This window comes from Trachurus trachurus (assembly GCF_905171665.1).
Source record: "Trachurus trachurus genome assembly, chromosome: 14".
NCBI lineage: Eukaryota > Metazoa > Chordata > Actinopteri > Carangiformes > Carangidae > Trachurus > Trachurus trachurus.
The window spans coordinates 23957574-23981686 of record NC_139903.1 but is presented as its reverse complement, the minus strand read 5'-3'; the positions used below and the strand labels follow the sequence as shown (position 1 = coordinate 23981686).

At 41.7% G+C, this 24113-nt stretch overlaps 3 protein-coding genes across 4 annotated transcripts; 1 reads left to right on the top strand and 2 right to left on the bottom strand.

Annotated features, from left to right (window-relative positions):
- Positions 1 to 122: 122 nt before the first annotated feature.
- Positions 123 to 8063, bottom strand: eva1c (eva-1 homolog C (C. elegans)). 2 transcript variants are annotated; one of them, XM_083986347.1, is made up of 8 exons: positions 7549 to 8063; positions 5992 to 6197; positions 5591 to 5714; positions 5255 to 5407; positions 2797 to 2940; positions 2140 to 2217; positions 1082 to 1189; positions 123 to 1004 (listed from the first exon to the last, which is right to left on the bottom strand). In XM_083986347.1, exons 1-8 carry the CDS (start codon positions 7643 to 7645, stop codon positions 643 to 645), a joined length of 1272 nt encoding a protein of 423 aa, XP_083842473.1. In that variant the 5' UTR covers positions 7646 to 8063; the 3' UTR covers positions 123 to 642. The 2 variants fall into 2 exon arrangements, with proteins under 2 accessions (XP_083842473.1, XP_083842474.1); XM_083986348.1 differs by having other exon boundaries at positions 5992 to 6194.
- Positions 8064 to 9937: 1874 nt separating this feature from the next.
- haus1 (HAUS augmin-like complex, subunit 1) lies at positions 9938 to 12709 on the bottom strand (the record flags this gene model as incomplete). The annotated part of the gene is made up of 8 exons (XM_083985933.1): positions 12591 to 12709; positions 12319 to 12493; positions 11528 to 11663; positions 11273 to 11407; positions 10958 to 11081; positions 10346 to 10411; positions 10158 to 10229; positions 9938 to 9997 (listed from the first exon to the last, which is right to left on the bottom strand). The coding sequence occupies exons 1-8, from the start codon at positions 12609 to 12611 to the stop codon at positions 9938 to 9940; spliced, it is 789 nt and encodes a 262-aa protein (XP_083842059.1). The 5' UTR covers positions 12612 to 12709.
- Positions 12710 to 13379: 670 nt separating this feature from the next.
- Positions 13380 to 19110, top strand: mis18a (MIS18 kinetochore protein A; the record flags this gene model as incomplete). Its single annotated transcript, XM_083985953.1, has 5 exons — positions 13380 to 13698; positions 14671 to 14737; positions 15014 to 15136; positions 15641 to 15743; positions 18555 to 19110. The coding sequence occupies 5 exons, from the start codon at positions 13380 to 13382 to the stop codon at positions 18633 to 18635; spliced, it is 693 nt and encodes a 230-aa protein (XP_083842079.1). The 3' UTR covers positions 18636 to 19110.
- Positions 19111 to 24113: the final 5003 nt, after the last annotated feature.

The window sequence follows — 24113 nt, the reverse complement described above, 5'->3', positions numbered from 1 at the left end:
CTATACATGTGAGGACCAGTTTGAGTTTTACACCATCAGAGTGAGGACATTTTGGCCGGTCCTCACTTTCTCAGACCCCTTCCAAGGGCTGTTTGAGGGTTAAGACTTGTAGGTTATTATAATTAAGTTAGGTTAAGAGTAATGGTTAAGGTTAGGCATTTGTTTTGAATGGTTAAGGTTAGGGTAAGGGGGTAGGGAAAATATGTCAATGAGTGTCCTCACAAAGATAGCCATACAAACGTGTGTGTGTGTGTGTGTGTGTGTTTGACACATTCCCTGACCTGTTCTTTGGTTTGTAGTGATCTATCAGCTCCACTGATACAGTTGTTATCAGTGACTGTGGCAGCTGTGGCCAGTGATTCCCTCCTGTTTGTTTCAGTAAACAGACTCAACCTGAAATTTTAGCTTCATTTGGTGGCGAATATGAATAAATACAATGTTTTAACCAAACGTCTCGCAGCATAAAGCTCTGCTGGTCCCTTGAAAATAGCTACTACTGCGGTATACTTTAACATTACATTCATCACAAATTGAAAGCTTGTGTAAAAAATAAAAAGGTAAAACACACACAACAAACTGCTTTGCAATGTCATAAAAAAGGTTTCTTTCTTTTCCCCTATGATCAAAGGCTGACACGTGTGTTTAGGATGGACTGCCGTTCAGATAGGCGTTCATCCAGATCTCCTGTATGATCATCTCCCTGCGCTCAATCCTCTCCGCCCGCTCAGCCGCCTCGCTCACATAGGTCACTTCCTCCCAGTTGTATATGGCCTTCCTCTCCGCAGCAGAGATCAAAGAGCTATCTGTCCCTTCGTCGTCATCATCCTCGTCGTCCTCGTGGTCTTCATGCTCATCCTCCACCTGGCTGCAAGGCTTGGATGCAGGTCTGTGATCTCTGAGCGCGTGCCCTCTGCAGGTCACTCTGACCGACACGGCCAGCAGTGTGAGCAGGAGGCCGATGCACACGCTGGAGGTGAACAGCAGCGCCGCCATCTCTGGATGTTCTGTGATGGGGAAGTGAAGGGAGGAGATGTAAAGGAAACACTCTGTGTGTTCATGAGTGCATGTAGATGATGTGTACCTTTGATGTAGGCATAGGTCAGGAGAGAGTTGCTCATCATCGCTCCTGAGTTCTCTGGCCTTCTTGACCCTTTAGGGAACGGTTCCTCCAGGTCCACAGGAGGAGTTGCTGAGAACATCAGAGATCAGAACAGATGATGGGGAGAGAAATAGGAAGAATCTCACCTTTAAACATGGCTGTAGATGCTTTGTTTCTATATAAAATGCTTGTATTCTGATTAAAGCTGGGGTAGGCAGGATTTGTTGTGATCGCACAGACCTTTCCTTCCTGACAGCTGAATGGGAAAACCTAATTTTCTTTAAAAAAAAAAAAAGTTAATATTTTGTTTTTCAAACAACTCCTGCCTACCCCAGCTTTAATCAGATTTAATAGACTATAATACATTATTCTGTGGTTGTGTAGGTTGAAATATAGGCTATTATAATTATTATAATGATATAACATTTATAAAATAATATATATCATATATGTTCTTAATTTTGCAGCAATTCACTTTACATTATTGTTATTACTGGACCTTTTTAAAATTCAATTTACACTATAACATGGAGCACATTCCTTTTTTTCTCTATCATTAATAATAATGCATGAGTGCATTACAAATTATTACTGATAATGTTACTGGCCTTGCTGATTTTGGAATTAAACTGGCACTAAAATATATAGGCCTGGCTTTGGTTCTTGTTACTAATGGGATAAGAAAATGTTACTGTTAGATGGAAGTCTGTAGCTGACAGGAGAGAATCTATGTTCAAACTTAAAACAATGTAAACAAAATCAAACAATAGTATTTTAATATAAATATATTCCCTTCATGCTCATTCTACACAGTATATACATTTTTTGATTTTATCTCAAGAATAAAAAAATCCATTATGATTATCCACAGGAATTTGTGTAATCAGTTTATTTATTTTAATCAATCAGCAGCCCTAAATTAAGCCTAATGTTTTGAATTGAGAAGCACTTCCTGTTTAGTTGTGTCTGCAGCAGCCTGTTGAGACAGATGAGTGCAGACTGCGTCTACTCTGGACTGACAGCAGATGACATGATGCTACCTCTCTGTGTGGACACAGTGGGAGACGAGGTGGAGCTGAATACGCCGGGGTCGGCCTCCTGCAGTAAAGTCCGTGGTACTGTTGGAGGAAAGGCAGAGGAGACAGTCTGTCTTTACTGCTGATAAAGACTCAGAGACCATTCAGCTGTGCACCACTTCCCACATCCACTCTCACATTATGAACAGTTTCTGCCCCTGCTGTGTTTATCATCGCTCTACAAGGTTAACACACATTGTTTTGTGGCAGATGGAGACGGCAGAGCCAGTCGGAAGAATTCCCTCTCCACCGTCCGGCTAAAGTCACTTCTCCAAATTATGATTCACGAACAATTGTTGCCGGATGACCTCACTGGCATTTGTGCCAATCGCAGGAAGTTTACCAGGATGTCAAATCTGAGCACACAGTCTTATTATTCTCTGCTTAACTGTGTTATTGGGTGTGATACCAGAAGAAAATCTGATGGCTGAGATCAGCAGATAAGAATTCACAGAAGGAAATTTCACATGTTGACTGTTGGAGCTGTTTGATAATGACTGAAGGGTAAAAAGAAAAAAACAAACAAACAGACATGACGTGATCCTATTTCTAGACCACTCTCTAATTCATCACCAGGCCTGTAATTATATTTTGTGAATGAGGAAGCACAAGGAGTCCTACCACAAGAATAGACCACGCTGAGGTACTTCCTGGTTCCTGGAAAGCAGGGGTCCCTAAAGGTCTGGTTGCTGACGGCAACAACACACTTCTGTTTGCTGTAGCAGGACTTGGACACGGCGTGCACAGCCTCGTGGTTGAGACACTCTGTGAAGTCAAACAATGAGACAACTTGCTGTTAGTGCGTGTCCAGCGATCACAGCTGCAATAGATTGGTTGTAGTTGAACTCAATGAAATCACCTTTTCCTTTGGCAGCCATCTGGTGTATGTATGTGTGTGTGTGTGTGTGTGTGTTTTTTTTTTTTTTTTTTAAGCAAAGCAAATAGTTAACTCAGTGCATCTGTGTTAGATAACGTCATGTTTTTTTGCTTATTCTGAAGTGGTGGCTCCAGCTGGATTGTATTTCATAGCACACATAAGATGCACCTGTCTGCTGGTAGGCTACCTTTAGGTCTCATTGAATGAGTGCCGCAGCAAGACAGACATTGATTCATGTTTTTTAGCACTGCAGTTATGACACAGCACCAAAATAAATCAACCACACTGCTTCAATAAACAATCAATCAGCCACATCAGACTACTAAATGAAGTTCATTCTGCATCTGCCCGTTAAATCAAGCTCTTGCAGCGCGGCCTTCACATTAATTCCAATATCACAATCCTGTTTTATTTACGTCATGATGACTAAGCCAGGATCCACTGTTGGCACCATTTTATTCTCAAGGCATTAAAACAAAAAACAAAATCATTAAAAGAGGATTAGTCACAATATGTCCAGGCATTGTGTCATTTCATTGTAAAATGAATCTAATTTTGCGGAATTAATGACTAATGATAATTCAGCGTTTCACACCGAGCTTTTCCACAGCAACCGCTCTGACTCGTCTCAGCAGGAAAAGCACAGGTGCAGCCAATTATGTCACTGATGGCAGGAACACACCTGATTATAATGCAGTCGTTACTGTGACTGGTTCCGCCTCGGTGTTTTCTGCTGCAGCGTGCCAAAAATGAAAACAATGAAAAGCATCTGCTATAGCGTACGCCTTTTAGTTTCCTATTTTATAAAAACGACTTTTCTCCATTGAATGCCTACAACTCTTTCAGTGCAAAAACTGACGCTGAGGACATTCACTAGTGTCCCCATCCGTCATAGAGCTGTATCACAGAGGACACTGTGTGGCGTTACAACAGGAAAAGCACAGCTGTAGATGATAAACATTAATGATGGTGGATTCTTGTTCAGTATCATTTGGTTTGAGGGTCCTTGGTGTTGTGCATGCTGGCTCACTGTCACACTGGGATGCTTGAACAGAACACACCATTGTAATGTTTTATTAGTAACACCTGTGCTTTACCTACAGGTTCTAGTATGAGCTGAGAAAAAGGCCTCTGGCTCTGTCTGAGCTCACTCTCATTTATTCATTCACAGATTGCTAGAGAGTGCTAAAGACTAATAGTTCACTTTATAGTGAGGAGTGAATAATCATCAGCACAAAGCATATTTAATACTGTCAGCCAGCTTTTGTTTCAGCACATTTACCACAAAGTAAAAACATCTTCTGCATAATATGGATTAATGACACCAAGGAACACCAAGAAGAAATACATTAAAGTGCTTTATGTTGCACCCTTAAACTGATTTCTTTTTCACATTAGTGTAAAGTAATACTTAAAGCTAAAGCTTAAAGGGATAGTTCAACATTTTGGCAATTTGGCCCATTGCCATAATCCCTATAGTTTTAGGAATAGGTTCATTACCTTTAATTGTCGGTGCAAGCTATTTTTAGAACGGTGGAGCAGAGCCGCGAGCTGCCCAGAGCTACGCTACGGAGGGTCATGGAATTTCTTGGTTTCCCTCATCAAACTCATCAAATACACAACCCAACAACTCCAAAACGCTCTCGTGGACAAATTGTGACCTGCACATTCACCACGCTATGAGATAATAACGAAACGTTACGAGACAGTAACGTTTTCGAGGTAAATTCATGCAAAACCGCTGATGCGCAGTTTTTCAGCAAGCAGTCTCTGCATTTGCCTAGAAAACAACTCTGTCTAATATCATTCCATTATTATAGTGTGGTGAATGTGCAGGTCACAATTTGTCCACGAGAGCATTTTGGAGTTGTTAGATTGTGTATTTGATGAGTTTGATGAGGGAAACCAAGAAATCCCATGAGCCTCCGTAGTGTAGCTCTGAGCAGCTTGCAGCTCTGCTCTGCCGTTCTAAAAATAGCTTGCACCGATAATTTAAGGTAACAAACCTACTGCTATGACTATAGAGATTATGGCAATGGGCCAATTTGCCAAAATGTTGAACTTTCCCTTTAACTTCATCTTTCCCTGTGTAAACTGCTAAAATAAAACAGATTTTCAGCCTAAACACTTATTATTATTCTTGGGTTCACCATCTCTCATTCACCACCATGTGAGGAAAAACTGAACATCCTGTCGACTCACCAAACGGGGGTGGTCTGGTCAGGTGTGAGGGGCAGGTGTCACTCTCTCCTAGACCTCTGCCATAGACAGCTGCGTAGATGTTCAGCACCCTGGGGGGCTTGCAGCGCAGGAACATGTTCTCCCCCTCACATGCCACATGTCTTTTGTGTTCAGCTGAGTGAAGAGGGAAACATGGGGGGTGAGGGGAGCCATGAGGGGATTTATGTGTGTGGCTGTGTGGCTGTGTCCACGCCCACTTCCCAGAGTAAGTGTGAAAGAAACTGATGGAGAAACATGGAGACTGAGGGGAGGTTTAACAGGGGGAGGAACACATGGGAGCTGAGCTGCTAAACTCACTGGGTTTACACTTGTAGTCCACATGGAGGTATTTGCTGGTGCCGGGACAGGGGTCCTTCCCAAACAGCAGATGATTGACAGGTAGCTGGCAGTCTCTGTAGCTCTGACACTCAGACAGCAGCTTCTGCAGAGAAAACACCAATAAGCATTCAGCAGTAAACAGGAAGTGATGCCTCAACTCACAGAGGGCTGATGAAATAATCTAATAAATGGAAGAGAGTGAGCTGTGCCTTCATAATGATTTGCTAACCTTAGGGTGGTGCGTTCACTACTAATGTAAAACACACATGGGGAGGAGAAAACCACTCAAATAAATCAGCTGAAACTGGTGAACACCCACCCTCACACGGTGTCCCAGTGAGAGTGAAAAGTGCCATACAGTATATCCCATAAAAACGCACCTGTAGAGCAGTAAAAGCGGAGCAGCTGTGGTTGTGGTGGGGTCTGGGTGGAGGGTCCAGGTGGGATTTGCACTGCCACGACTCGCCGCCTCCGTAGAAGGCCGACTGGATGGAGATGGTGGAGTGACGTGGGCAGTGGAGGCGCAGAGGGTGACCGTCACAGGCGTGAGCAGAGTGACTGGTGATGATCCTGGACAGGTAGTCTGCTGCACACAGGACACTGGTTATTATAGGCCGTAGTACACATTCAGTCCAGTATACGGAGCATTTAAATGGACACTCATCCAGTTCTACAGGACTCCAGGACTTCTCATCCTATGAATGACCAGTTGAGACTGGTTCCAAAACTACTGACTCCCATGTTAAAATGGCCAGCTTTAGAGAAAATAAACATGTTTGCATTCTGGTTTCATTTCTACAGCTAATTTCCTCTCTCATGACGACTGTACAGGGAGGGGTTGAATTATTATACAACTCACTCATTCATATAAAGTCTTTAAAAATAACAGGGTGTGCTGCTTGTACCATGTACAAAGATCTTAGCTCCACACAAATCACTACTCTTTGCCTATTTTTGTATTGGAGGGGAGTTCTGTGTAGTCCAGTTCACTCATGGTGAAAACAGGGCTTTACTGTCTTCTGTGGCTCTGGAGAAAGCTGTCTCATAAAAGGTGGTGCATGAGACTTATATTTTTTATCTTTTATCTATCTTCACCACTAAGTTTTAAATCTGATTCTTTGTGGATCCTTTAATTCAATAGAGGAGCAACAGAAAACACCTGGAGAACAACTTAAATCCCCTTCATTATATAACCAAAGTGTGTGTTCCAGGGACAGCTATAGGCTTCTTATTATTTACAGGAGCAACAAAGGAAACAACAACAACAAAAAAAACTGAAAAAGGATTTTAACTTTGAAGCAACTTTTATTTTTATTTATTTTTTTAACCCAGTCTGTTTCATCTGGGTTTGGGATCAGATCGTTTGGCCTCCTTGCAGCTCTGTTAGTTGTCTCATGTTGCTCTGAAAAGTCACCCATCAAAGTGCTGCCTGACTGCCAGTCCTCTTTCCTGGGTGGCAAATTCTGCCAACTGGCACTCCAACCTAATGCGATCCACCTTTGTTGTGTGGCATGCTGATTAAGTTACGTCTGATTCAAAGTCAGTTTTATCTTGTGATGTTTACATTATCTGTTCTCCAGAGGAGGAATCTGGCACAATTCAGAACTAGATGATCAACAGTGCACGCTTCTTTATTATGTTATAACAAGACAGTACATTGAGAGACATATACTGCACTCTTCACACTGTTGTCATGGCATCTCTGACTGCTGTGCAGTGCTGCTCCATGCCAAATCTCAAATTGGATCTTGGGGACACATGGATGATATTTTAAGAACACTGGCAATGTGGAAAAAGACTGCAACCAGCATATAGTCTGCACCATATAGATAATCTGCAGAAACACGGGTCACTAAAGTACAACCATTTACAACATCAACCTCCTCCTCATCACACCATCATCACCACCACCACCACCACCACCACCATCATCTTACTTGAGAAGTCAGCCAGTGCGTTCAGGCGCCTGGTCCACAGCAGCAGAGTCAGGTAGAGGAGGCTGTGGCTCCAGTCTGGTCCGTGACTGGGACGCATCCCCCGGCTCTGGGCTCATATTCAGGAGGACCAGACTCCAGAAACCAGCGCAGGCTCCGGGACTTCACATGGAGAGGAAGACTCACGGGGAAAGGTGAAACGAGTCCGAGGGTCGAGACTCATCTCTGACGAAACGTGGTTCGTTCACGTGCGAGAAAAAAAAAATTATCACAGCAACACAAAGCAGCGACTGTTTGCTGCCAAATAACAGCGGCGACGCACCGCAGGGGGAGAAATAGCAGCTGCGCAACAAGTTGTTCAAAGTGAGAGACAGCTGATTAATGTGACGCGTGGTGATGATGATGGCGGTGATGATGATGATGATGATGGTGGTGATGGTGATGATGAGTCCCAGACCGACTGTCCTGTAGCTCCACGGCGCAGATTTGTGAATGAACGCGTGTGGAAACTAAACTCGTCTTCCAGTAACAGCTGAGTGGGAATTATAGAGTGGGCGTGGCACATCAAAACTATTTTAAAGCGGAGAGGGGCGACGCGCTCAATGGTATGACGCACTGGCCCCCACCCACCTACCACCCACCTACCCATGAGGCACATGTTTACTTTCTGGATTATGGCAGAGATGCTCTCATTCTGTTCATTCCTCACTTTCATTTCCTGAAATGTAAATTATTTGGGATTAAAGAGGATGTGTTTCCACTCCCTGCACTAAACAATGTCATTTTCCACAATGGTGGACAATAAAGTTTATTGTAATTGATCTGTTTTTAACCTGTTCAAATAAACTTAACTTAAAAGGCTTTTATTGTCGATATTCATTCATACTCATTTCATTTTATATTAGGGAAATTTGTGTCAAATTGTGCAAAATCTATCTATCTATCTATCTATCTATCTATCTATCTATCTATCTATCTATCTATCTATCTATCTATCTATCTATCTATCTATCTATCTATCTATCAAAAAATACTGTCTCAGCACTATTCATTTCTTTATTTTATAATCTACAAGCATCCAGTTTCTAGTGAACAATATTTTGATTCTGTGTCTTTTCATAAACTGCTCATGTCCCAGCCCGTGGTGTGTTTGAATGAAACAGGGGGCCTACTGGGTAAAACAGCTCCCCAGCCCACATCCATGACCCACTCCATGGTAACCGGTCAATCTCCATGTCAGACCTACAACAGTCAAGCTGACGGAGACGTTGGGGTCTCCACGCTCAGAGGGGACGGGCAAGGGGGGGATGGAATTGAGAGGTGACATTTTGCATACAAACTGGACAGCAGACATCCCCCTCTTCAACCAGAGTTAGCTCCGTTTGCTGTACTTTAGCTTTAGGCGCACAGGGAGTGGCTCCACAAAAACAGCCTTTCATGTGCTGTTATCCCTCCAAAGCCGCTGGAATTTTGTTGTCAAACGGAAAAAAATTCCTGGACTTTGTTTTTTGAGACGACCCTCAGACATATAGGTTAAACAGGAAGGCAAATTACATGGGAGTGAATGTACTCATAACATGATTAGAGTCATGTTTTGTGGTACGGTGAGAAAGGCCCTTCAGTGTATCTCAAAGATTCTTATCAACCTACAGAAACATACCTAATGGATGAGGCAAATTTTGAAAATAAACTTGATTAAAGAAAATATTGCCACGACATGATGACGAACTTATTCAACCACATGGCGAGACAACCCCATGAATGAACTGCAGAGACCAAGACAAAACACTTGATTAGTGTTTTGTGTAACAGAGATAAAGACAATCAGTCCAACTGAAGGGACGAGAGGTCGTTTATAACACATATTCTTAACTTGAAAAGATTTGTACAGTAAATGAGTCAAAAAAAGTAATAATTTGTTTGCCATGGACCTGTTAATGGTGAGTGCATGTTTTCAAAAGCTAACTTAATAGATTTTGGAGATTTAAGCAAATATAAAAAAAAGAACGTTTGAGGATAATAAGTTGTAATTTGCAAAACTGAGAATCTGATGGTTTCCTATAAATATAAGAAAGGGAACCTCAATAGCCTACAGCATGATGTGCGTATAAAAACCTCCTTTTTCCTATAAATATAATACAATAGCTCAGTAAGACATTCAGAAGCTGACATAACACATGGGGACTCTGAGTTGGACAGACACATAACTTTAATACACTTTATTTTTCAAACACAGAAAAACAGAAAGGATTTTAATAAAACAGAACATTTTTACTTGAAATCCACATTCATCTCAAACTGGGAATCGAGGGCAGCCTGTAAGTAAGGAAACACAGTTGCATTCAGATAAAACACTGAGCATCCATGTATTGTTTGTTAAATAATGGACTTCTTAGATACTCACCAATTCTCTTTTTGCTTCCTCTATCTTCACTATAGCAAGAGACGGATTCTGTTGAGGTTTAGAGGGGAAAAATAATCAGTAAAACCAACTGCAGCAACACATTTCCTAACAAGTGAAGATTAGTTCAGTGTTCATGGACTTAAACATGAAGCAGGATTCTGAAAGAAGAAGAGGGAATGATGTGAAACAAGACTGAAAACAAACATACTGGGCTCAGGTCCATGTACGGCTCCAGCTTCTTTGCGAGGGGGATTATTTCTTGTTTCAGAGTGGTGACTTCCTGCAGAGAGGACAAATAAGATGACACGTTTTAAACCCTGTGAAAGCACAAAAGCTCTACAGCGTTTTTTCATTTCCATGGTGATGACGGTGGTGCATGTGTACAAGCTTAAATACCTCGGAGAGCTGCACAACGGCCTGGTGGGTGATAGACTTGTCCATGTTCCTGGATACAAGTTGAGCCTGTAGGATCGATAGAACTGGATAAAGCTCCACGTCAACACTCTGGCACGGCGGCGATATTATGAAATCCTGGTCTCTCCCGACAATGATACGAAGGGCGTTACATGTTGGCATCACCTCTGTTTTCTAAACCAGAGGCCGTAACTTGATGCCCGCATTATATCCAGGTCAGAAAACACCCTGTCAGTCAGCAAACTATTTAATCAATTCATTTACTTTTGGCAAAGTTTGTCTTCTTCCCAGTTTTTAGACTCTTCTCATCCCCTCTATCTTTCACCCTTCTAATTGATTATTTTTATGCCATTGCTTGTTTGATTTTTTTTTTTTAATTGGAGGCAGCGGACATCAATAATTTATGCCGCTTTCAGCTGCATAGTGACTTGATATTAGTAACATTTTGTTCAGTCTTCTAACCCAGCACGACTGCCCCAGTCAGACACCAATATCTCAGCAGACAGGATAAAATAATACAACAGTTTCCTTCATAATAGTATATTGTATCATGTACCAACACAATGCAGCTGGTACAGATACAGAACAACGTACCTCTGCTCTCTCCCGTCTGTTGCTGAGCTCTTTAGATTTTGCTCTCACAAAATCCATGTTGAGCAGTCTCTCCTCTGCCTTAGCGCTCTCCACCGCTTGAGATTTAACTGTTTTATTGATGTCCCTGAGGATGATTAAGAGCAGAGAGTAAAGATGAAGAACAAGCAGGTAGCAGCAAATGTTATATCTGTTCTAACTTTTGGCATGTGTCTTTATACAGTATGTGAAAGACCACATTATTTGTGTTTACTGTGGTAATGATAAAAATTGAAATAATCACATAATGCATCAGTACAGCAGCGTGCATGTTCTTACTCTTGCAAGTTTCCCCTCAGCACCAGAGTAGCACCAAGTCTTTTTCTGAGGCCTCTGAGCTCCCTCTCAAGTTTTCTGTTGGACTTCTCTGCTTCCAGGAGTTGGTCGGTGAGGTTGTTCACTGCCGGCATGAAGCTACACAAGAAATGATAACAAAGATGACCAAAAGTGTCTTCTTTCCTCTCCTAGTTGTCATGTCTGTCCTCAGAGACCGGTGACAAGGAAACAGACGCTGACAATGTAACAATACATTACCTGCCCAGTGATGTGTCTCTCACTCCAAGCACCATGGCGTTGTCCACTAAAGCAGACAGGTAGTCAGCAGCAGGCTTTGACAGGCTTGCATGGGACAGGTCAACACCTTGCAGAAGAACATCCTGGAGATGAGCACCTGGTGGAGAAAACACATGTTAGATCTCCGACATGTTGTCACTACTTTGTTAATGATTCTTAGTTTTGGCTATTCCTGTCAGTATTAATGACATTTCATATTTTACTGAACATGTGATATGGAAAAGAAGATACTTTTCTAAGAAACACAAATGATCATACATTATCATACAAGTTTTAAACAAAGAGTGAATCCTAGTTTTTGAATTGGCAACATATTTTTTCTCCTGGTACAGATTTAATTCAGATCAATGGGAGGTTTCCTCACAAAACAAATCTAACCACTAAGAACTAAATATGACAGTGAAATAAGCGTGGCCCACCAGTGACCACTGGGATGAATGTTGATTTATTTGTAGGAGACAGTATTGGTATATCATACACAGTAGCAATGTTAATAAGAATTGCTTTATTTTGGATCTAAATTGAAAGATATGTCATCAGGAACCAGGACTTAAATCTGATAATCATGATTTGCTGAAATTATGGGCAAAGCTAGTGTCCTATAGAACAGTGTAGCTAGGTGTTTAGTAAATAAAAGGTAAAACGTTTTATTCATGAATAATTTAATGAAAAGAATAATATCACAGTGGCACAAACAGAGTGACATATACCATCAGTGACTTTCAGAGCATTGGCCTCTACCACTGACTCACCATCAGCCTGGTACTCTGATGCTTTCTGCTTCAGGTCCTCTATGAGCAGAGCCGTGTCGCTGCACCGGGCGTCACTGGACTCAGCCAGCTGGTACAGGACGTCCACCGTCCGGGTGTTCACCTCGAACTGCGGCACCGGCTGATCCCCAAACACCGCGCTGAGCCAGCTGTTCACCTGAGGAGCCACAGAGGACCGGAGGGTAAACAACTAGCAACAACCCCAGTCCCTGTATTAACCTGCAACATCGCGTTACCGAAGCAGTAAACGTTACCTTCTTGATCTTTTCACACATTATGGATAAAAAAAGATATAAAACTGCAAAACAACGAATCTTATCAAAACTTCCAGAGGTCCTGCAGCTCCAGGGAAAAGAGAACTATTTCATGTTTGGTTTCGCGCCCCTACAATTATGCTAATCACTTCCTAGTTGCCAACCAATGAAAAATAGGTTCCTTATGACGTTTGCCAACAACGACTATTTAGATTTTTTTTTTTTTTTTAACTAACAGACTAGAAATAGACTAAAACTGGTGAATGATTAAGTTGAGTACAAGCGAGATAGGCAATAGAAGACAATTAATTTCACTTTTTAAAACAACGTTTATCCGGTCCACGTTTCAAAGATGAATAAAACTGATCAAGATAATTCACGAAACGTAACAGCGAAGGGAAACAAACTCCGTGGTCTGTCTAAGGTTGTCAAGATGCATGTACGAAACCGAAAATATACATTTAGAGTTTATATTCGTTTATTGACGTTTAACAAAGATATACAAGTAATATAACTGACTGACATACGTTTGAGTTATAAGGCGTGCAAAAAAGAAATTGATTAAAAACATATATCTATACTTGCGTCCAGCTCACAAAGAAGTCCTAAGCAAAACCGAGGTATTACATTTCATATCCACTATTAATTTTGCTTCAATTTCTGATGTCAGAGTCAAAATAGGAAAAACAACAGGGTGGAGAGACGAAGTCGGAAGTACGTAGAGGTGAACTCTCACTGTCAACCACCCGCCAAAGTTTGAAACGGTTTGTTTTGGGGGAACTAGTAAAAATGGCGACAAGAGAAAAGTTAACTAAAGCAAAACACCGACAGAAAAGTGTAAGTGCTGCGTTTGACACGTCCAGTTTAGACTCTACCATCGTCGAAACAAAGTCTAAAAAGTATCGACAGAGACGAGCGAACGCCACATTTGAAACGTCCAGTGTGGACTCGACCGCCGTGGAAGCGAAGCTGTTCGGCCATGCAGAGGAGGACGAGGACGGTGAGGACGGACCTGTGGTCTTCATCTGCGGGAAGTGCAAACTACCTGTCGGGGACTCACTGGCCTGGGATGGAAGTGAGGACGGCGAAAACCAAATCAAGTTGAAGCGTGAGTATGGGAGTTATACTGGTTTTGTCCGGTTTCTGTCTTTCTGTTGTGGTATAGAAATACAAATCATTTTGTCAAAAAATCAAGTGCACTGATGTTAAAACAGTCAAGGCCTGACACGCAAATTCTAGCATACAATGAGAACAATTTATGAGCATATCAGGATAAAAAAAAAGACAGAAAATGATAATTACGTATTTCAGTAGATGTTTGGTAACTTAACCCCCCCCCAGTTGACAACATGAATAACTGTCATTGCACCTTACACATGTAGTAGTGTTGTGTATGGTGTGAACCCTATTAACAATTGATTTAAAATCTAAAACCTAATCTAAAATCTTTTATACATATACATTCTATCAACAAATCATCTAGTTCTATAATAACAGATATTAGATGAAATGAAAAGTCACTTTTTGATCATAACATGATAGGCTAATCCTGGAATTTTTCGAATAGAGGCTTCTTTCCTTTTATTTTCTGCAACTTCTGTTTGATCGATTTCCTCTCACCCAAAAGTAGGGAGAATATTGTGCACTAACCATGTATCCAAAGCTCTGTCACGTGCTCCGGTACCTAAGAAAGCAAATCATATCTGTATGTTTGCAAAGACATGATCAGTTGCAGAGTGTATCATCGTCCATGGCACAACTCTTTTAGTAACATAAGATTTAAACTATTATGCACACTGTTATCACCACAATTTATTACATACAATTAAATGATATTGTATTGAATGTACCCTGACAATTAAATCCATATTAAGATAGCTACTCTAAAAAAATATATGTTCAGACCTCTTTAAAACAGTTGTCATCCAATCTGAATGCTATCAGCTAAGACTGTTCGATGCATACTGCCTGAAAACTCTTGAGTGATGCATTCACAAACAGCTGTAGAGGTCAGGAATTTAAACATTTGGAGTCTGCGATATAATGCTACATTATGACATTTGTGGTGTTTTGTTCTCAGGGGTCACTGACAACGTCTTGGTTGGAGACGAGACTCGTCTGTATGAAGCAAGCAAAAAAACTCTCTGGTAAGAAAAGTGTTCCCCCCACACCCCTCGGGATCACAAACTACCACCTAATTTTATCAGCCTCATAAAACTACAATTTCATTCAATAATTGAATACAGAGGAAAGAAACAGCATTAGTCTCATACCCTGATAGTTTACACTAAATGTATTTCTTTGGTTCATTTACAAAATTACAGGTGCATTTTTTTTGTTACTCATCTGATTGAATCTGTATCACTTTGTTATCTGATTTAGGCTAAACTCTGCTCATGTTTCTTATAATTTTCCCACTGCAGCCTGGTCACAGATCTCTTCTGCCAAGGCTGCCACTCTGTGCTCGGCATGGTTTATGCATCAACACCTAAGAACCTGGACCACAAGAGATTTGCATTCTGTTTTGATGTAGTAAGCATCGACAGGTATGTTCAATGCCCGGATTTTTGGGAATAGGAATATCTGAATACACAGGCACGAGTTAACATATCTTTGAGTCACTGTTTATTGTCCTGTAAATGAAATAAACATCATGCAGGTGCACTTACTTTCAACTGTTTCCTCATTGACTATATTTGGAAAAATGGACACCAGTATCCTGCCCCAAACTTAAGAACATGGACTCTCATGTAGGAAAACCTTCATCTTAGCAACAAAATGTCCCATCTACAAGATTTAGAGATATTGCAAGAAACCTAGTGGTGTTGTGTTTAAAGGCATATGGAACTGAAAGCCAAACTCCCATATGTTTTAAATAATGAATTGAAAGTAGGATGAGCTATACTGTGAGTCATGTTCCGAATTTGAAAATTATGCACAGTACCATAGCACATAAGACTGAATGTGATGAGCTTTATACAGGTGATGCGTTGGCTGGTGTATTGTGTTGAATTTGCCACTGTTAATATTATACTGTAAATCTTTTTCAGCTATGTTCTTGGCTCTGCAAACCAGATGTTGGCAGCAGAGGGCCCCAAAGAGCAGCCGGTCACACTGGAGTACAGAGGCGCTGTTGAACAACAGCTGACAGAGGTAAATTACACTGCTGCTGCTCCTGCTGCTGCTGCTTTTCTTTGTTTGGCTCCTCTGATAGTGTCTTGCTGTGAGTTGTTGCTGCAAAGCTCATTGCAATGTATAACCACACCTATTTTTCCAAACACAGACAAAGTTCAGTCCTTAAGAATTGTATTGTTTTTGTGTGGTTGAAAAAAAAAACACATGAGGAAGGAGCAGATATACACATTACGTCAGTGGCGGCGGCAGTAAGTGTTCTCTTGTGTATCGTCTTGCTTTCAGTGAATTACACACAGCTCTTTCTCATTGATTATCAATGCACAGGTTGCACTCGTGATGACATCAGCTCAGTTCTGGGAAGCCCTCACTGCTCTGATGGGCAGACTCTTAAATCAGACATTACCTCATCTCTCCATGTCACCCCTCTGCAAACAGGTTTATTTTCTCTTCTGTTTTAGAGTAGATTACAACAACAAAAAAATACATTTGAAGGACTCAAACGTCAACATCCAGATGTTTCTAAGCATAAATTTGTATAATTTTCACTTTTAATTCCTTTCCTCTTTAACTGTATGTTTTTAAGTGGGACATCAGTATTAGAAATCTGAAAATCTAAATTTTTCATTGGAGTAATGCACTGATTCCCAAAGTTATTCTAAAGCATCCTTTGTTTGAAAAATACCCATAAATGCTCAAATTGGCCAGTAGGTGGTGATAGCAGGCAGGAGTCCCCAGCAGCCCTCCCACACTCTTGAACCATGGACAATAGCTGTGATGGGGAACATGCTGAGGAATCTTTGTTGGAGGAAAAACATGTTTTGCTCATGAGCTTTTGTCATTATAGCTGGATGTATTTGTGGTATTTTGTTTATTGTCACTGCTCAATGAGTTTTCTGCAAGTCAGGACCGATCCATTGTGTTAAGAGCTGACATCTAGCCAGCGTGTTTATTTTAAACGGGTTAGACTACTTATAAACAGAGAATTAAAAAAAACACTGCATGTGAGCAGTGAGTGAATTGTACTTTCATATTTGTTATGGAGACTCAAAGTCTGTGTGTGTTTGCATTAGCACATTAATTACCATGTCTTTATTGTGTGTGTGACGGCTGTAATTATTTCCCATTATTAATTACTTACGTCCAGCTCTGCTCCACTTTTGGAAAAAAACAAAACAAACACATTTCTAAGTGAATCAGCTTCACCATGTGTCACTCATACAAAAGGCTCAATGAATAGACACAATTATGTTAATATGTAGGTTATGATAATATGTAGGTTAGCACGTAAATCCACCTTGTCATTGGGTGTGTTTAGTATCAGTGTGAGGGTTAATCTGACTGTGGCTGCTCACTGATTGTATTAATATTTGGTGGTCTTATCGCCATCGTCCATCGTTACCCATTGGTGCATCATAACAAGATTATAGAGACCTTTAATGTCGTCAAGAACTTAAACCAGTAGTTTCTTGTGAGCCAAATAACCTTCTCTAATTACTTTTCATCAGCATTGTGTTAAGCGTGTGCCCAAAGCTGTTTTGCCAGCTTGACATAAGTTCATCTCGACTCAGTCACTATGATTGGTATGTGATGAGTTTTCCGTCCGCACCTCTTGTACACATTGAAATCCAACACTTTTCAGTGCCCTCAAAAATATGTCTGTGGCAACAAGTCGATGATCCAGCTCTGATTTAAATAAGTGTTGTGCCCTTTTTTAAATTTTATGTTATGGACAAAGTTCCTGTAGTGTAGCTTTTGTTTTGTTTTCAGTAGATTCATTGATGACTCAATCAGCATGAAGCTGAATATGAAATCTAAGTAGATGAATCACCTCAGTGGAAATGTTTCCTTGGCTTCTCCCAGAGAAGAGTAAAAATACATATACTATCCATAACATTAAAAACATATACTACATACAACAGTGCAAAAGGGAACACAAAGGGAATAATACATAAAAAGTGTTGCCTGATGTAATGTTCAGTGCTTCAGGAAAGAATAACATTGGGATTTTTTAAAAGAAACTATTGAGCATAAACACCAAATGAAGTTTAAATAGCTGCAAATCGAACATCTTTGGGTTTGGGGTGGTCGGTCGGACACAACATGATATGCCAGAGGTCACCTGAGGCATTTCGAGCTGATTTTATTAACCAGGTGATTAATTGGATGAGCTTCTAGCTGACAGGTTGTGAAACGTTGAGATGGAAAATCACTATAATTGCTGCCCCACTTCTTTTGTTACATAAAAAAGTAAAACCTTGTTGTTTGTCAAAGTAGGTTATTGGAAAAAAAAAAAAAAAGTTTGTCTGGGGCGTCACGAGTGATTTCAGACGACTTCCACTCAGGTCGTACATACACAGTCTTTGTCCTCAGCTATGTATGTGATGACGCCGATGCCCATCAACCTTGCCGCCAGAGTTAATGTATTCTGTCTGTCTGTCTGACTCCTAGACACTTGTTTGGGTGTTTCATCTTGTACACTCACTGACCTGCCAGCCCCCCCCCCCCCCCTCCTCCTCTCACCACCACCCCCCTCCCCTTCTATACCCATCCATCCCCGACCACTTCCCCTCTGGGTTTTCTCAGCCTCCCTCCTTGTCCCCTTTTTCAAATTATCTTTACTCCTCCTCTCTTTCTTCTTCACTGCTTCCTGCTGCTCCCCTCATTTCCCACCTGTCCAATTTTCTCCTCCGCTTCTTCCCTTGTTGAACCCTCCTGTAACCTCCATCCTCTCTCAACTCATCTTTCTGCTGTGTTCTACCCTTCCTGTTCGCTGGCACGTACATCACGGGCACTGTTAAAAAATCTACCTTCTGTCCCCACCCTCCCCAGATGAAAATGCTGGTCATGTCCATGGCACAGAGGCTGGAGGATATCGAAATCGGCCTTCAGGACGACTGTGATGAGGTGTGACAGTGATGGACGTCAGCCTGTGTGGGTGGGTCCTTTGTCCAGGTGTTGAATATACGGATGTGATACCCTCACTCCCTTCTCCTACTTTTACTCTAAAGCTTCCTCCTCCAAGTTTCATCTCATATATTTTGTCCTAGCTTCACCTTGTGCACAAATACTTACACACACACACACACACAGGCATGTTCCACTCCGCTTTGTTCTGATTACCGATGGTGAAACAAAGACTGCCTGCGCTTGTAATCAATCATGTTGTCAGCTCAACTCCCGTGGCTCATGGCACCATCTTCCCTGCGCGTCGCGGTGCAGAAGGAATGTAAGCTGAGAGCAGAATGTTTATTTGTCCAGGATTTCATCAGGCAAGCTGCACACTCAGCACAACGCCGTATCGATCGGGCCACGCGAGGCCACATACACTCTGTCTTTGTTCTCTTCCTCCAAGGCAGACAGTATTGCTGAATGCATGCTTTCAGTGGCTGGTACTGAACAACAAGAATTCAAGTTGCAACAGGGTTGGGCACATTATCGGGATCATCAAAAGACATCACATATCATTGGAATTTAAAATGTACAGCACTTTGTGCCCCTTTGTTTATTGTTATCAGATTAATCCTTATTGGTTTGTTCATTTTTGTTTTTGTTTGGTTACAGTTGTAAATGCCTGTTTTGTCTCTTGTTCTTTTGTATAATAAAATGTTCACCTGTTTAAAAAAAAAGAGGAAATTATTTTAATATCATTAGTTATTAGTTTTAACATACAGGACTAAAACAAACAAACAAAAAAAACAAACAAGTTAAAACTGCCAGGATAATCTATTTAAATGTTTCTGTTTCTCTGACTTTATTCACCAACAGTCAGTGGATCATCCTGCTTTGTCTCTAATTAGAACTATCCGTCGGATTTAAGAGTTAAACAGCAAGTTTAGGGTCTTTGGGGTTGAGTGTGTGTGAGGGGGGGGGGGGGGGGGTTGGTTATATATTAATGGGTGTGTTTGTTTACCAACTGACCCCTAATGTGCCTAGCAACACTTTCTAAAAAGACAGGAGAAGCAGCTTCATGCTGTAGCGGTTGCCCTCCCTCACCCACGAGGTTTCATCAGCCTCACAGAACAACAACAGTTAGAAACGGCCAACCAGCACGCTGTATCCAAGGGCAGGTTGCGATGGCAACTGAGAGCACGTGCTATGCTGAGTGCCTGTTGCCATCTCGTCATCGTGTTCACTGCCGGAGGAACAGCCAGCCAGCTCGCTGGCCGGCACGCCTGTCAACAGACGTTACACCCCCCCACTCATGCTCAGACACATACACGGGGGAGGAGTCCTGAATCCCCCCCCCATCCCTCCTCCTCCCTCCGTCACAATCCCACCACCCTAATCTCTGTGTGATGTTTTTCTCTCTGCTAACCCCACCCTCACCCTTCTTTCTCCCTCCCCCTCCCTCTAATTCTCCCCACCCCAACTGCTGGGAAAAAAAGTCAAAACAACAACAAACAAGCCGCGTGGTGTTTTTTTTTTTTGTTGTTGTTTCTGGTGGTGAGGGTGTTGTTGGTGGGTGGTGTTGTTGTCTTCATCCAGTCCTGGCTTACGGATGAGGTGCCTGAGCAGAATGCGGATGATGCAAGCCGCTCGGCTGTCCAGATGTGCGCCGCTGCTCCCTCTACCAAACTGATTTTTGGAGAATAAAGTCCCAAATGGTTCTGTTGTTCCACTCGGAGTAATAAAGCTTAAAGGCTAGTAGCCGTGTTTGAAGTCAGCATCACTATGAATGGGCTCTGAACTCATTTAGCCGTTTTATATATAGACATGATGTTGCTGGATGCATTGCACTGCTGAGTGCAATTATTGCACCGGTTTCACCCCGTTCACCCCTTAAAGTCTTAACCAATCACTACCAGGCAAATCAAGACCAACACACAAACACACACATGCATCAGTCAGTACATCTACACACATTCTACGAGCACTCGGGGACAAAGGATGAATAATGCAGAGGTAGCGTCTGAGTGAAAGTCGCCTCCCCTCTTTCCCTCCTTTTCACCTTCCCTAAGCAATAAGGAAGCAATGTTGCCATGGAGGCAATGAAGCCTCGGCGCACCATCAGCCAATTACTGCCTCCGCTGTGTGAAACATCGGACCAATGGCTGCACGGACTGATGCTGCTGTTGCCACAGACACTGAGATCTGATTGGCCGAGCTCTGCTCTTTGATTGAATTTCTGATCTTGTTTTTGAGAGAGAGAGAATATCTCAAGGAGTGCCACCTGTGTGCCAACTTAGAAAATATGTTTGTGAAAAGGATTACCAAGGAGAAAGAAAATGTTTCTCTCTAAGAGGCTTAAGAGATGTAAACTCAATGCCACTTTTTCTGTAAAAAACAAAAAGCCCTGGTGAAACTTTTTCATGCTGAGGTGTCTGTGTGTGTTAGTGTGTGGGCTTTTGTCCACTCATAAATGAGAACTGCCTCATTTGAATGATAATTTTCATCACAAATTGCTATTAAATTGCCATTTTTTGGCATCCCCATCATATGATGTGGTTATCCCCTGACAAAGAACCACACCCCACCAGTTGCTCATCGCCTCTTTATGACCAATTTCCAGTTTAACTCTTGACTTCCCACAGCGTACAGAGTACAACCCTCAGGTCTGTGTTCCATAACAGCCTCATAACGGTGTAATTTCTCATTGCTGTGCTTGTGATATTTCAGCACTAGTTAAGTGAAATGTTTTTTGTTTTTTTTAAATAATATATTATAATATATTTACTTAGATTATGCTTTTTTTTAAAACAGAATATAAAAAAATGTATGTAAAATAATTATGATATAACCAAAAAACAACTAAACAAACCCTCTACTACAAAATAACCAAACTATTTGGGTGAGAAGTCAACAAATTTTTTCCACTTGGTTGCTCACCACTATTTTCCTCAAAATCTCCCTTTAAGATCTAAAGTCATTAAGTAAGTCTGGTCTCATTGTCTTTGTGTCACCCAGACGAGACGGCAGGTCAGTCAGTAAACCGTCCTTCATCTCAGATTAATCTCAAGAGTCAGTGGTTGTAAGATGATCTCGGTGTCAAGAGCATGTGGGAAATTTAGCCTTGTTTGTTGTAACTGACGGCACTTCTATGGCGAAAGCGTCAGATCTCACGATTAAGCCACAGCCTCCTTGTTTCATTAATCACCTTCATCTGTGTCTTGTGATGGGACAAGGATGGCCGGCCGGTCAGTGACTCGTCTGACGGCATAACCCAAATCCCCTGTGAGTGCTCAAAGCCTCCTACTTCATTAGAAACATCTGCTTGTTTATTTCCCCCCGTGTCTTTGTGTACGCCGGCGTCTGCCAGGTAGTCTGGCAGCCTCTCACTCTCTCCCCCTCGTCCTCTGCGTGTGTGAGAGGAAGGCGGGTACCGGTCTGTGAGCTTGAACCAGGATGCCCAGGTAGTCTGTGTGTGTCTCTGTGTGTGTGTGTTAACGTCCCCGGCGTCCGTTACTGTGCAGCGGGTTAATCGTCTGTTTTTCTCAGACACAAAGGCTCATCCTGTTGCCAGTGACACCCTGGTGTGAGTTGTGTCTGTGTGTGTGTGTGTGTGTGTGTATATGTGACGAGATGGGGGCTAAAAACAGGATTAATGTCATCAGGATCTAAGCCTGAACAGATTGATAGAAACAAAGTCCTGCTGGACACTAAGTGGTCAGTTTGGCATCACATTAAAAGTAATTTGGATATTAAAACATTTTTCTTTGGGCAATGGCCATTAATAAACAGGCACTTGTGGACATTTATAAATGCCATCACTCAGATTGAATACAGCAACTATATTGGCTGTTTAATATTCTGTTAAATTTCTTCAGGGTGTGGCACGATTCTTTCCATTGTGATTTTATTATAAATTTAAATTTAGATGTGGATGGAACATATGGAAAACCATCCATCAAATGTTTTCATCCAGCAAATGATGCGGCGACTGCTCGCTATCATCCAAGACCACATAATTGTAAGTCACTGTCCATAATATTAAGATATCCATAATATGATTATGATGAAAAATATTGACTTACTGCTCACCCCCGCTGGGATGGTGGCATGGGGGGGGGGTTGTTTGTCACAGCTTGGTCATTGTAACTTGACCCGTTTACACACAGATTAACTTTGAAATAATCAAGTGATATTTGTGTCAAGTAAAATGATTTTTTTTTTATCTTTATCTCATCAATATGGATTTTTTGTAGTAATTCCTCCTGAGATGATACATTGATTAATAACCTGCCTAAGTCCTGCGAAAGGCATTCCAGTGCTGCACCGGCGCTTCCTTACATTCTCATTATTGATTACACTATCTGCTTTTTATTCCATTCAATAGTTTCATCTATAAAATGAGTGATAATGTCCATCGGGGATCATTTTGTCTAAGACGTAAAGATATGAGGTTAACATCGAGAGCAGATCTTCGTATCAGCGAAGCTATTGTTTTAATTAATTATAAAAATTGCTATTGATCAGTTCTCCGCTCCATGACAGTCTCATTAAATAGTTGCCACATCTGCTATTCTCTGTTCCTATCTCCCACCTGACTGATGTGTTTCTGAAAACATAATCATCAGTAGAGAGGTAAATCACCAGAGAAGGCTCTCTGGGAGCTCGGCTCTGTCAGAAGTTAATATTTGATTTTGTGCACACACCTCCTACAGGTATCAGCAGAGCAGCTCTGAACACTCAGGTGCAGGTATTACCTGTTCACCCTCTGTCGTCTACTCTATCCTTTCCCTCAGCGCTGTGCTTAAGCCTCAGCCTGTTTGTCTCACCAGACCGCCCCGGGATTTTGACTAACTGTCCGCCTGTCTTTGATAAACAAAAGGCTCCGGCTCTAATGCATTTCAGAGCCACTCTTGCCCCTCGGCTTTTATCAGCTTAGCCACGCCGATTTAATCGGACAGCCCTGTTTGTGTTGTCCCGTGCATGTGTGTGTTTGTCTCAGAGCTCCGGTGAGCCCCCTTCTTTGTCTCGTCAGGCCAGTGTCACCCAAAGAGGTTTATGATGGGGACGGGGGAGCCACAGCTGAGTAGATTAGTGTCTACAGTGTGTGTGTGTGTGTGTGTGTGTGTGTGTGTGTGTGTATGACTAAAGAGGGAGGGGTTGTAGTATGTGTGTACCCTTCAGCTGTTGCAAGGGTGTGTTTTTTCTTTTTTTACCCACCACAGGTGTCTTGTGGGAAATGTATATGGTATGTGAGACAAGTGACACATTGAGGTTGTAAAGCAATGTAGACCTCTCCAGAGCAGAGCGGCCGATTTTCATTAAGTCTTCCAGGAGCTAAGAACTTTAGGAATAAATGATAAGCCCCAGGCATTGTGTGAATTATACATAAATTAAGAAGCATTTTAGGATTCTGTGGATAATTGTAGAGTTACCTAATTAACACATTTTTTACTATTCTCTCTATATTTTTTCAGCTAATAATAAAAGTTGTATAGTATA